The sequence below is a fragment of the Mastacembelus armatus genome, chromosome 17 (genome assembly GCF_900324485.2).
Source record: "Mastacembelus armatus chromosome 17, fMasArm1.2, whole genome shotgun sequence".
NCBI lineage: Eukaryota > Metazoa > Chordata > Actinopteri > Synbranchiformes > Mastacembelidae > Mastacembelus > Mastacembelus armatus.
In genome coordinates this window covers 17,529,508-17,542,183 of record NC_046649.1, presented here as the reverse complement: position 1 = coordinate 17,542,183, position 12,676 = coordinate 17,529,508, and the positions used below count along the sequence as shown (strand labels likewise).

Here is a 12,676-nt window from a genome sequence, read left to right as displayed (position 1 = left end):
AAAAAAAAAACATAAAACGACGCCTAACATCTGAACATAGTTGCAAAATGACTATGAATAGATGAAAAATGTCAAAATGGGCACAATATGGCTAAAAATAAAAGACACAAAACAACCACATGAAGATACAAACTGATGACAAATCCTGTGATTTCTCCTGTAAATGTATTTGACATAGGGGCCTCTTACATGTCTGTGCCCAGGGACACAGTTTCTCATGATCCCTCCATATCACAAAGTGTTAATTAAATCACCTTTTTGGCTCATGACCACCTAAAGTACAACAGTGTGGATCCTGTCACTTTGTTGTACCAGTTGTATAAAAAAAGGCCTGCAACCTTTTTTTAATTATCAATTAATCTCCAAATTATTTTTATTAGTAATAAATTGTGTTTTTAAAAATCCCTATATTGCAGAGATAATGTCTTCAAATTGTTGGTTTTATTTGACCAACAGCCCAAACCCAAAGAAAAGAGAAACTAGAAATAGAAAGTGGCATTTCATCATTTCACCTTTGTTAATAATTAGACTAACACTAAACAAGGATACTTTCAATGAGAGGAAAACATGGGACTTGTGCAATTTAATTGGTGTTGTTGAAACAAGTATTAGCCTACAACAATTGAGTAAAATTTCACTAATAACACCTTAATATTTTTCCTTGGCTGCCGAAGAATGAACATAGGCTTTGTCCTTTTTTCTTCGTCTATCCGGGCTTATGCATCGATGTTGTATAATTTCCGATATCACTTGAACGTCGCCTCGTCTCCTATTGAATGGTTTTCCCGTGTGCTCAATATGGCCGACATCCCTGAGTCAGATTAAGGAGAAACCACCATCTTGCACCGTAACAAACATATAAAAGCTGTTTACAATTGAGTCACTCAGTCCGATCACGTCAGAATTACTGTCACTTGTATCATTTAAAGTATCAGCTACATGTGCTGCTGTGCCGGTGCCGTTTAACCTTTGAACTATAGTCACAGTGTACAAGCATCTGGCGCCCTCTAGGTCTGAGAACAGATTTCAGGGTTTTACTTTTACTGCCTTGAAATAAAGGCCTAGGTGTGTTCAAATACAGGCTGCAGCACTGACTGTACATCTGCACTTACTGTATTACAGACCAGGCTGTTTGTGGTTTCAGTTCTATTATGTTTCCAAAGGGAAAGAGGGTGGACCCAGGCCTGTAATTTATATAATCATAAAAGGCTACTGTTGAGAATGAGTCTTAGACACGCTGCATCAGCAAAACCAGTGCCTACAGATATAACCCTGCAGGCTCAATGATCGCTCATGATGAAATCTATCTGAGTCTGAAGTGATTTGCTGACCCCTACTGACTCTGACTGCACTGTGCGCAGGCAGCACTGCAGGTTTATCCAATGGGATGACTTCTAAAACGTGGCCCCCTTGGGAAACAAGAGGTACCAAACAAGTACACACACACACACACACACACGAAACCATTTTCAGTAATGGCATCGCAGTAATTTCCATTTGCTTTTGGCATCCCCATACTGGCATCTTTTTAAACCACAGGCCTTAAACATTATATATCTGTGATTAAATATCCTGCACCATAGATTCACTTAATGGAATTAGCTCTGGCATCTGATTAGATTATTCTGTCCCAGATATGCATTTTTTATATCCCTCCATCCATTATCTATACCCGTTTCTGCCTAACCAGGGTCACAGGGATCTGCTGGAGCCTATCCCAGCTCTCTTTGGGTGAAAGGCAGGGGTACACCCTGGACAGGTCACCAGTCCATCACAGGGCCACATAGAGACAAGGGTAAGGCAAGTTCATTTATATAGCACAATTCATACACAGAGTAATTCAAAGTGCTTTACAGAAATAAAATACAAGTTAAAAATACATAAGCAAGAATCAAAAATAGTGAAATTAATATTAAAGGAGACTAAGTGCAGATAAATCACTTTGGATAAAACACTGTCAGTTGTCATATGTTATATGCCACACTAAAAATAAAGGTTTTTAGCTTGGACTTAAACATTTCCAGAGATGAGGCTTGTCTAACATCATCAGGAAGACAATTCCAGGTTTTAGCTGCATATAACTGAAACGCTGCTTCTCCCTGTTTAGTCCTGACTCTGGGCATGAGCAGAAGGCCTGTCCCTGATGTTCTCAGAGTTCGAGATGGTTCATATGGCATCAACATGTCAGAGATGTAATGTGGTGCTGAGCCAGGAGGAGACTTATACACAAGTAGTGCTGTTTTAAAATCTATTCTCTGAGGGACAGGAAGCCAGTGCAGAGATCTGAGAACAGGAGTAATGTGGTTGTACTTCCTGGTTTTAGTCAGGACCCGAGCAGCAGCGTTCTGAATGTACTGCAGCTGCCTTACAGCTCGTTTTGAGAGCCCTGTGAACAGGCTGTTACAGTAATCTAACCTGCTAGAGATAAATGCAAGGATGAGTCTTTCCAAGTCTGATTTAGACATGATCCCTTTGATTCTGGCAATGTTTTTGAGATGATAAAATGCTGACGATGTTATCAATTTAAACAACCTCACACACTCACACTCACTCCTATGGGCAAAAAACCCACACAAACACATTGAGAACATGCAAACTCCACACAGAAAGACCTCTGCTGGGTTTCTAACCAGGAACCTTCTTGCTGTGAGGCAACAGTGCTCACCACCAAACCTGCATTTTCTATATGACAGTTCAGAGAAAGGACAATGCCTTTTAGAAGGGACTGTGTCAGCTATATAACAAATGATAAACATCAAATAAAACATGGTGAAATACAACAAACACTGCAATATGTTGAATGTTTTCCTGCTATATATGCAGTTACTGTGTCTTCACTTCAACAAATCCATCAAATTAAAAGACAAACTGTGCCGTCTGTGTGTGCCTTCTAGATTCGACACCACTGTCACTGGTCTCCCTTAATAAAGACTGAAGTTTTGCTGACCCCTGCATCCCCCTGACATTGTCTCTACACCAAACACAACCTAACCTGCTCCTTTTCCCTGGACTACATCCATGAGAGAGCTTTGTCACCTGGAGATAAACATACAATTTACAGTGCTGAGAATTATATTCCACTTTATTTCATTTGATTTCATTTAGGTCTGTGTATTTTAAATCTTCCCTAAATCTGAAATTCATTTTCTCCAAAGATAACATTTCTTTTGCGATGTGACATAGTTTTACCTCTTTGAGACATGAAACAGTCTGAGACATTTATTTAATGGGTCACAACCAAAGTGTGTTGGATCCACTGACCTTTAATAACCTATGCCACAATTCAATACAATAACATGTACCCATATTAGTGCAATAAAGGAGTCAATCAAATTAACACCAGCACTGTCGTTTCCCCCTGAATAAAAAAGTGTGGCATTATTGTAATTATAAAGCTGTTAGTGGACACAACTACACATTGTTCTGATGTGAAAGTACAGCAGCCTTTGTGCTGAAGATGAAACGCCGCCTGGGTAAGAGGGTTTACTCATCTTTTCCTACCATCCTCATGTGTGCACGACTTTCTGTTTTTCTCTTCTCCTCATGATGGCGCCGTTTGCCCGTCTACACCTGCTGCTCTGGGTTTAAAACGAGTCCTCTGCTCCATTTACAACATGCGGGATTTAACTTGTGCTTTTCATAGCAGAAGTTGTGGACCCCCTCTCCCTCCTCCTCCTCCTCCTCCACCTCTGGCAGTCACCGGCTCGGTTCGTCATTTTGCGTCAGAGTAAACAAAACGCTGACGTGCATGTCTCTCCTCTTTGACAAAGTCTTCATATGGCCGGTGAAGTGAAGTCTGATTCAGTGACAGCCAGAAATCTCAGGGTGTGCTGACCTCTGCACACTGGGCCCCCAAATGAGACTTTTACACAGGTGTCATCCCTTCAAATTAAAAGTCTCATATAACATGCATCCGGGATAATCCTGCAAACTATCAGTTTATACCAAGTGTCAGGAATATTTGTCTAGTTCATACTACACTCTAGTTTTATTTTACTATTTTAATATATAATAATAATAATTGGGATATTATAGAGAGGTGAGAATCGTTAAGATCTGAGTAACTATCAAACTAGATTAAACATTTCAGCAGTAAGAAAAGGAGAAAGAATCTGGCCCAGCTGTTGGTTAATTATCACAGAGCTCTATATCTGCAACCTGCTCATTTTTTCGTTGTCACGTATCAGGGAACACATTATAATGATAAAGATAATTTCAGAACAATGTTGAGCAAAACGCCACGTAGGCTGACAGCACTCTGAACTGGCATCCTGCGTCACCAGTCCGCGTTCAAATCCGATTAGGTGCGTCGTTTATTTCAACAGTCCAAGGCACAGGCCGAGGCCTAAGCGATGCCATTGCACGGCCATTAAGCAGCCCCCACCCCCACCCCCCGATACCCAGCGAACAATTATTGGAAATGATTAGGGAAAAGTGACTGTAAAGTCAGAAAGCAATTTGAGACGATTCATTTCAGCGCTGGACAGCTCCCGACTCCCCAGAGGCCTTGAACTTGGTCAGCGGAAGGCTGAGCTCACCCCTCACTAACCGCTCCATCCAAACCATCCAGTTACATGAAACCACCAGCTGCAGCAGCTAAGACCATCATTTCCCAGCTCAGTCATAATCATAAAAGCCTAATTGGACTTATTAATGATGAGTGCTGGGGTTGGGGGGAGCAGTCGCGGTGACGGACAAATGGATTTATAGGCTATTAGCGTCACATCGTCCTGTGCACAGTGCGTGAATTTGTGCATGCATTCCCGAGCATTTCTGCTTAAAAAAAAAAAAAAAAAAGAAAGTTTGGAAGTAAACTTCCATCTTAGGAGGGAGGTGGGGGGTGAGTCTGACGGATGCATCGATGAGGAAGGAGCTGTACTATTATATTCCGGGAGGAAGACTTGATGACGTCTATAGCATCCTTAATGTGACATATTGGAGGGAGGAGGAGGAGGAGGAGGGGGGGCAAGGCTTAGGATATATGGATAAAAATCCAAGGCAATCACAGCACAGGACAAAAGTTTGGATCAACGATATGTAGACGAACATACAGCGCACTTTCCACCACTTTCCACCACCTTGCGACAAGGCTGAGTCCACTAACTGTGTAGAAAAGTGAGATAGGCAGCACTGAGGGGAACATAAGGAGACGACGGAGGCGCTTCAGCCAGGAAAGAAGTGCCGTGAGAAAGATACCGTCTCTCTCTCACACACACACTCACCACAGCCGCGCCCGGATCACATCCTACAGCACAGCGCTCTCCCTGCTTCCCTGCTATAGGTATGTGCTTTATCTGCGGATTGTCTTAAAACTCGGAGAAATTCATTGATGGAGAGCGAGATAAAGTAACGGAAATGATTCTTTTTTTTTCTCCGCGCTGCATGGAGATCTGCTGTTTTTGTTGACTTTGGCGCTGCATGCAAAGGATTCGGTCGGTGTCAGTACCATCAATTAAACTTTTACCAAATGGGATGAATGAAACAAGCAGATATCTTTCTGTTTGTTAGTTTGTTCTGAGCAGACGGACGCCGCGTATATCCAGTTAACTGAAACAGGTTTATATTCGATCCAGCTTTTTAGTTTGTAATCAGGGCTCGTGTGAATTTGACAGAACAAAGAGAAAGCATGCTGTTTCTGTAGGACTGACTAACCTGTTTCATCTTACTGTTTCTCATTTTCTAACAGCATGGCCAGTTCGAGTAAAGCGACTTTAATCTTGCTCATCTACGGAATCTTAATGCACTACAGCGTCTTCTGCACACCTATCGGACTAAGTTACCCTAAGATTAGGTAGGTGTTTGAGCTTTACGCATAACCTATTGTTATAATAATGGTTGGAATCTCTTCATTTTAAATGCTGCTGAATGCAATGTTTCAGTTATGGTGCTGCTTTGTGAGTAATTATAAAGTGATTTGGTTCTGGACAATTTATTTCAAATAAGTGTGCGTGCGTAATTGCGCCAACTATGCAGGGAATTTTAAATCCGAGAATAAAACAAAAGGATATACAGTATTTTCAACACAGAAAGAAAATCTAATCTTGTGTGGAAAAATAGCTATGGAAATTGCGTAGAGGCATCTGTCCAGTGGGACGGTTCACAGAACTCCCCTTATTAAAAATGAGAGTGCAGTCAATGCAATGGATAGCCCTTGGGATGACGGTGGACTGGCGTCACTAAGGCGAGGCGAGGCAAAACGAATAGGAGAGCTCTATCCATTTAAGATTTATTATTTTTTTCTGCAAAAAGCTTATCCACAATTTGGGCGTGGTTCTTATCGATTCTAATTTTTCATTACATTATTGCAGCGTCCTTTAATTTTTTTTTATTTGATTTGATTTTTTTTGGTTTTTTTGGTTTCACTAAATGTGATCGTTTTCACACCTATTGTTTCTATTTTTCAATAATTAATGAGGCTGCAGCCTATGTTTAGAGCAGAAGCACCAAGTTAAATAAAAATCACGATTAATATGTATTTAAAAGCAGAAAAAATAAATAAAACACGAATTTCAACACATTTTAAAACATTAAAAAAATCAAATCTAAACAATTCGTTTAAAGGTTTAATTTAAAAACACCCTCAGCTTTTGCATTTGATATTTTTTTTGGTTTCCCTGCTCTCTAATGTGTCCAACCACCCACTGGTTTTAGAAGCAGATGCAGACATTTTGGCATTCTTTCACTCCTGCGTCCCACTTGTGCACAGATCCAGTTTGTGATGAACGCTCTCCCCTTTGCAGACTTGAAAACGACGCCTTCGATGAGGATGGCAATTCATTATCCGACATCGGTTTTGATAGCGATCAGATTGCTATACGAAGTCCACCATCCCTAAACGATGACGCGTACACCCTATACTACCCACCAGAGAAGAGGTAAACGTGTTTTCACTTCACAGCTAAAACCCTGAGCTGGATTCCATGTTAATGACTTTTTTTGCTGTTTGCGATGATGTTTGCTTGCTTTGTTTTCCCCAGAGTTTCTCATGTTATTTGTTCAGTGTTATTTTCATACCGGGTAGCCTAAAATGTTGATTTCAACATTGTTATTTAAAAAAAAAACCCAACAAACAAAAAGCAAAGCCTGTGTGTGTGTAAAGGCTCCGAGGCTCCGATTTGATTACACCTGATGTGGTAATGGACCTGCGGGAGGGCGGGGACGTTTTAGGCTACTTTTGATCATTTTGTCTGCGCTTTTTAGTCACTGATGATCTATGTGTTTTGGCGTTTTATCATCTCAGATCAGAAAGGCATGCTGAGGAAGAATTAGATAGAGCCTTGAGGGAGATCCTGGGTCAGTTAACAGCGAGACATTATCTGCATTCTCTGATGACAATTCGTGCAGGGTAAGGGCATTTCTTATCAGCGTTCACCTGCAGTCATCATTTTTTATGCTTCCCCGCTGCACGAGTTCAGGCTGCTGCATCACTGTCTCTCATTTTATGTGCGTGTTTTGTTGATTTTTTTAAAAATCCATTGGAAAAACGTCTAGACATGTTTTTTTTGTTTGTTTGTTTGTTTTTGTCGTGGCGTAACACTGCGCTCATGCCCTCCCCCCTTCTCCAAAAAAAAAAAGAAGGGGCGTGGGGGGAGTTTTCTGAGACTAAAACACAATATGCGATTTATATGTGATTAATGCATAAAATGTTTGATCTAGAACTAATGAAAAATCATGCGTCAGAATATGAAATGAGCTGCAAATTAATAATTAATAACTTTTCTTATATTTCTTTTTACTGCCTTGCTTGCTGCACTTTTTTCAAACGCAAAACGAAGAAAAAAGAACCAAAAGCAAAACAGGATAAAAAGGCCCGTGAATTCGTTATTAACGACCTGTAGTCAACTTTGCGCTATGGCAAGATGAAGAGATGCAGAATCAAAAAGAGCAGGGAGCTGATGATGGAGGCTGCAGCTTTACCTAATCTGCTGTTTGTTGTTGTTTGTTGTTGTTGTTGTTTTTCAGTGATGATAACAGCATGGAGGACGAGTCAGAGCCCCTTTCCAAAAGACACTCAGATGGGATGTTCACCGACAGCTACAGCCGCTATAGAAAGCAGATGGCCGTGCAGAAATACCTGGCAGCGGTTCTGGGAAGAAGGTACAGACAGAGAGTTAGGAACAAAGGACGTCGACTTGCTTATTTGTAGCGTCGTTAAAACGCCCAAACTGCCCTCCTGTGTATATACATCCAGTCGTTAAATCAAAGTCATTCAGATATATCTGACCAACCAGTGGATTGCGCCTGTGTTCTTTCAACATGTATTTATGTATGAAGTAAAGCCATTAAAATGAATATTTTAATAATAATATCGTTTTTTTTTCTTTTTGTACAAAAGCACTTGATACCGCACAGTTATACTTTGTGGACCAATATTTTATTTTCATGTTAAGATGTTGAAAACAATAAAAAATCACTTAAAAAAAAGAAATTAGAAGAAAAAGATAATTGTGCACCTTCAACGTTATGCGCTTGAAATCTTAAAAGGTCATCTACATATGCAGAAAATAAATAGATTTTAAAAAGACAATCAAAGTATTGAATGTTATAATTATTTTTGTAACCAACCTTCTATTTTTTTAGTGTTGTTTGTTTTCCAAACAGGCCCAAAGAAGCAGTGAGCATGCTATGTGAGGCATATCCGGCTTATCCTAAATCATAGATGTTGCCCTTGTCCACCCTTCTCCCTGCTCCCTTAACGGGAGCTCTGTGGGTTTGTATATCTTGCTGCCCCTCCGGGGGAATTTAGATGGCTTTTGTTGCACAGCCACTCATTTGATGGATAACTGATTGATTTACACGGTCATTAGTGTAACTGGTGGTATAATCCAACCAGTTTTTAAACAGAAATTTCACCGCAGGCTTTTGCAAGGGCATCCCTGCCTGTGCTAAACACAAAGGAAGCACTGAAGTTGCTGTTAACAGTATGCAGAAAACACTGCTTGCTCACTTGCCTCAAAGTCATTTACTGTGGAAGATAAATCATACTTGACAGGACTGTGTAAAGAATGTTCCATATGTGTGTATTAAGTACAGTATAAAAACTACACAGTGCAGATTATTCATCTCATCGTTGTCTGTGTTCAGCCAACAGAATTATTCGAAGAGAATGTGCTCCAATTGTTGATTGTATTTAGGCGGCACTGCAAATATTCAGAAAGGACCCAGAGCAAGTAAGAAGCAGGAAATCAAACAGTTTTTGACAGGAGGTGTTGAGGAAAGGTAGCATCTGAATTCCAGTTTACAGTTACCAATATTTAACTCTTTGTTCTTGTTTATTGGTGCATGCAGAAAATCTGACACCTTGCTAATTTTGCTTAGAAGCTGCATGCCGTTGTGTGTTTTTGGAGTATGCTATTTGGGAGGTAGGTTGTTCTAGGCCAGCAAACCCCCCCCCCCTCCTCAATGTGTTGGAAATGTGAACAGGGAGGTGGTGGATTCTGGTATTGCACTGACTTGTTGAATTCTTCCTTCCCCTGCTGCTGTGGTTGTGGATATCATAGGACAAGTCACTGGACCCTCCCCTCCCCCACTCTTGTTGATTGCATTTGTCCTGATAGCAGTTTTTAAAGATTATTTTGCTTCTTGATCGTTGTGCTAAATAGTTGAATTGACAGTGCTGTGGTTGAATTGTTGAGACAAAGCTGATATGCATTAGATGTGTACTGGGTATGTGCAGTGAGGATGTGACGAAGAGCTAAGAAGAGTGTAAGGTGTGTGTGTGTGAGAGAGAGACATATGCATGGAGAGGAAGAGAATGGAAGAAACAGAGAGAGACAGTGTGTGTGTGTGTGTGTCTGGAAGAGAGATAGCAAAGTAGGCGGTTACATAAGAGACATGAGCCAGAGAGAGGATGTTGTGCCTGCATGCAGAAATGCACAGGAGATGAGTGCACCACCGCATCACCTCACCTGACAAAGCGAGATCAGGGTCAATGAGTCTGATAAAAAAATATCGGATGTTGAATTCCCCTCACTTTGATATCAGCAGAAAGATTAACAGGATGTAAGTGAAACCGGACAAAACACCGCTGACTTTCCCTCTTGCACTAGAAAGGAGGTGAATGAATTTCAGCCCTCCAGCAGAGGAATCTTCCCACTGACGTTTATTAGGGAAATTTCTTGTATATTTATTCAGTATTATGCAAATGCAGCTTTATGCACCCCTGCAACCCAATCAGTGGCCAGAGCCCCTCCAGACCACTGAAACTATAAATATACTCTTTCTTCAATTTGGCTTTATCCTATACAGGCTTTGTGTGAATGTGTGTTGGGATGTAAGATACTGCCTATTTGCGCGCATTTCTGTTTATGTTTAAGTATGTGTGTGTATGTGTGTGTGTGTGTGTGTGTGCGCGCGCATTTAATGTTTGTTTGTGTGAATGAGTGACTGAGCATGCATGTGGAGGTGGAAACAGCTTTTGGCTTTGGTGCCTTGCTTCGACGTGAGAAAAAAATAAAACTAAAAAAAATTCGCCACAAGTGACAGATGGCAATTTTAGTGGCCCTACAATGCTGCAGTCCATTAGCTTACATTGAAACTTCCTTTTACTCTGTTTAATCACTTGGCTTAGTCTGCCCCAACAGTAGTAGAATTAGGCTTTCTTTTTGAAGCATGGCCAATGATTTATTCAATAAAAAAATAAATAAAAAAAAAGTATAGAATGTATATGTTGGTGGAGCAGGCAATGTGTGTGTGTATTTAATGTGTGTGCATGAGTTTGGGGTGTTCAGTGTCTGTGAGAGTTGTGAACAATGACCAGTGTTTGTTACTGTTGATTATAAGGTGTTGTTGATTATTTTGATATTGGTCAGTAATTTATTAATCAGAAAAGAGCCCCGACATATTATTTACAACTATGTGCATCACTATCTAGAATAAAAGGGTTTTAGAACAGAGATGTTGTTCAGATCATAGAAAATGCCTGTTGTTGATATTTCTGAAAGCGCCAAACGCCTTACTTCAATGTTTAATCTCTTATCTATCTGAAAACATTGTGTTTTAAAAGTGAACCTTAGTGACATCGTTATACACACAGGAGTCCTTATATGGGGTTTTACGTTTCTCAATGTTATGGAAGTGTTGTAAGATTTGTATGAATAAATTTTTGTAAACAACATTTTCTAATCAATGTCTAATCATTGGAATACATCATTTTTAAAATGATACACATGGGAAACAAAGAAAGTGCAGCAAAGACCTATTGCACACACCCTGACCACCCTTTTCATTAGAATCGAGCTTCAAGGGTCTTCAATGTTGAATTTACATGATCAACAAGGGCCACATATTTTGTGAGCAGAGATCTACTGAAGCAAACACAGTCAAACCACCGACTCTGCTGTTCTCTAGTGGGTTATGTTGACCTGAAGTCCTATCAAGTCAAATTTATCTTTCCAAAACCAAATCAACAGAAATCAAACAGCAAACCTGACAAACTCACAGCAGTGGGCATTGTGAAGAAATGCTCTAAGCAGTCAGCAAAAGAAACTTTCACTGCATTATGCAGACCTCATAATGACATTTCCAAGTGGTTTTAGAATTTCAAGTTGCAGTTTCTAAAATGAAAATGGAGTAAAGGGTAAAGGGAATACAACTAAACAAATGCACCTGTAATTAAACTGAAGAACCATGCCATGTCTCCAAGGAGCTCGTGAAGAAAAGCTACAACCCTGCACTGATTTCCTCCTCCTGGAACAGCCTCATCTTTCTCCTCCCTCCACCCCTGGCCTTGGAAGTGCAGCTGTGTCCCGTGAGAGTGGAGAATGGGTGTGGCAAAGGAGTGTGTGTGTGATCTAATCCTCATCAACCAGCAGGAGAGTGTGTGAGTGCACATGCTCCAGAGCTCAACTAACCCAATCAGAGAAATGTTGCATGGCAACGGTCCACAAAGGGACACGGTTGTGTATACGCATGTGTCCGTTGTGTTTATATGTGTGGAAATGGAGTGACAGAGAGATTGTGAATGTGTGTTTGTGTGCATGTCTTTAAGTGTGTCTGACTATTTTTGTGCTCTACACAGCTAGACCTTGAGCAGACCCTGCACTGGGATGGGGTTCTAGATTACATTTATCTAAACACACAATCCCTGCAGAGCAGGAGCAGCACAGATACACACTGTACGTCTCACAGATACTGTAATAACACCAAGATTCACTGGCACAGGTGGTAAACATGATTAATGAAATTCAACAAAATGAATTAGGCACTACAAACTGCCACACACACACATTCTGAGACATACGTCTTTGTTTCTTCCCTGAAGACAGTGATTCATGGGAGTTGCCCTGTTGCTATGAAAAGGCTCACAGATTGTCGATTGTCAGTGTTTGCGCTACCTGTGTGATATATAGGACATCTCTATTCCTTACTTATCCCTCCTTCCATTCCTCCACTTTTCCTTCTCTTCAGCTGTCAAAAAGAAAATCAGCCTTAGTCCTCTTGACAAGCAGAGCTTCCTAGTTTTCTCCCATGAATCTTTTTGTTTTTATAGAAGATGCGTGAAAGAGTCAGGTGAAATGGAAAAAATGCAGTCATAAATTTAGTGGATTTGATATTCACACCCTGATATGCCCACACATGGATATTGGGACAGATGCTCCAATTTGTTTGTGCAGGAACAGACTTCACAGGAGGGGCCACCCTGAACCAATTTGTACATAATGTACATTAATGCCTG

At 40.6% G+C, this 12,676-nt stretch overlaps 1 protein-coding gene across 2 annotated transcripts; it reads left to right on the top strand.

Annotated features, from left to right (window-relative positions):
* Positions 1-4,913: 4,913 nt before the first annotated feature.
* Positions 4,914-8,357, top strand: adcyap1b (adenylate cyclase activating polypeptide 1b). Of its 2 annotated transcripts, XM_026312864.1 has the most exons (5): positions 4,914-5,281; positions 5,687-5,791; positions 6,741-6,875; positions 7,241-7,345; positions 7,963-8,357. In XM_026312864.1, the coding sequence occupies exons 2-5, from the start codon at positions 5,688-5,690 to the stop codon at positions 8,144-8,146; spliced, it is 528 nt and encodes a 175-aa protein (XP_026168649.1). In that variant the 5' UTR covers positions 4,914-5,281; position 5,687; the 3' UTR covers positions 8,147-8,357. The 2 variants fall into 2 exon arrangements, with proteins under 2 accessions (XP_026168649.1, XP_026168650.1); XM_026312865.1 differs by lacking the exon at positions 7,241-7,345.
* Positions 8,358-12,676: the final 4,319 nt, after the last annotated feature.

Bases quoted from the DNA above. Each gene is read 5' to 3' on its own strand.
- adcyap1b (XM_026312864.1), top strand. From the start codon at position 5,688: ATGGCCAGTTCGAGTAAAGCGACTTTAATCTTGCTCATCTACGGAATC. The intron at 5,792-6,740 runs GTAGGTGTTTGA...TCCCCTTTGCAG, and splicing joins CTAAGTTACCCTAAGATTAG to ACTTGAAAACGACGCCTTCG. The intron at 7,346-7,962 runs GTAAGGGCATTT...GTTGTTTTTCAG, and splicing joins CTGATGACAATTCGTGCAGG to TGATGATAACAGCATGGAGG.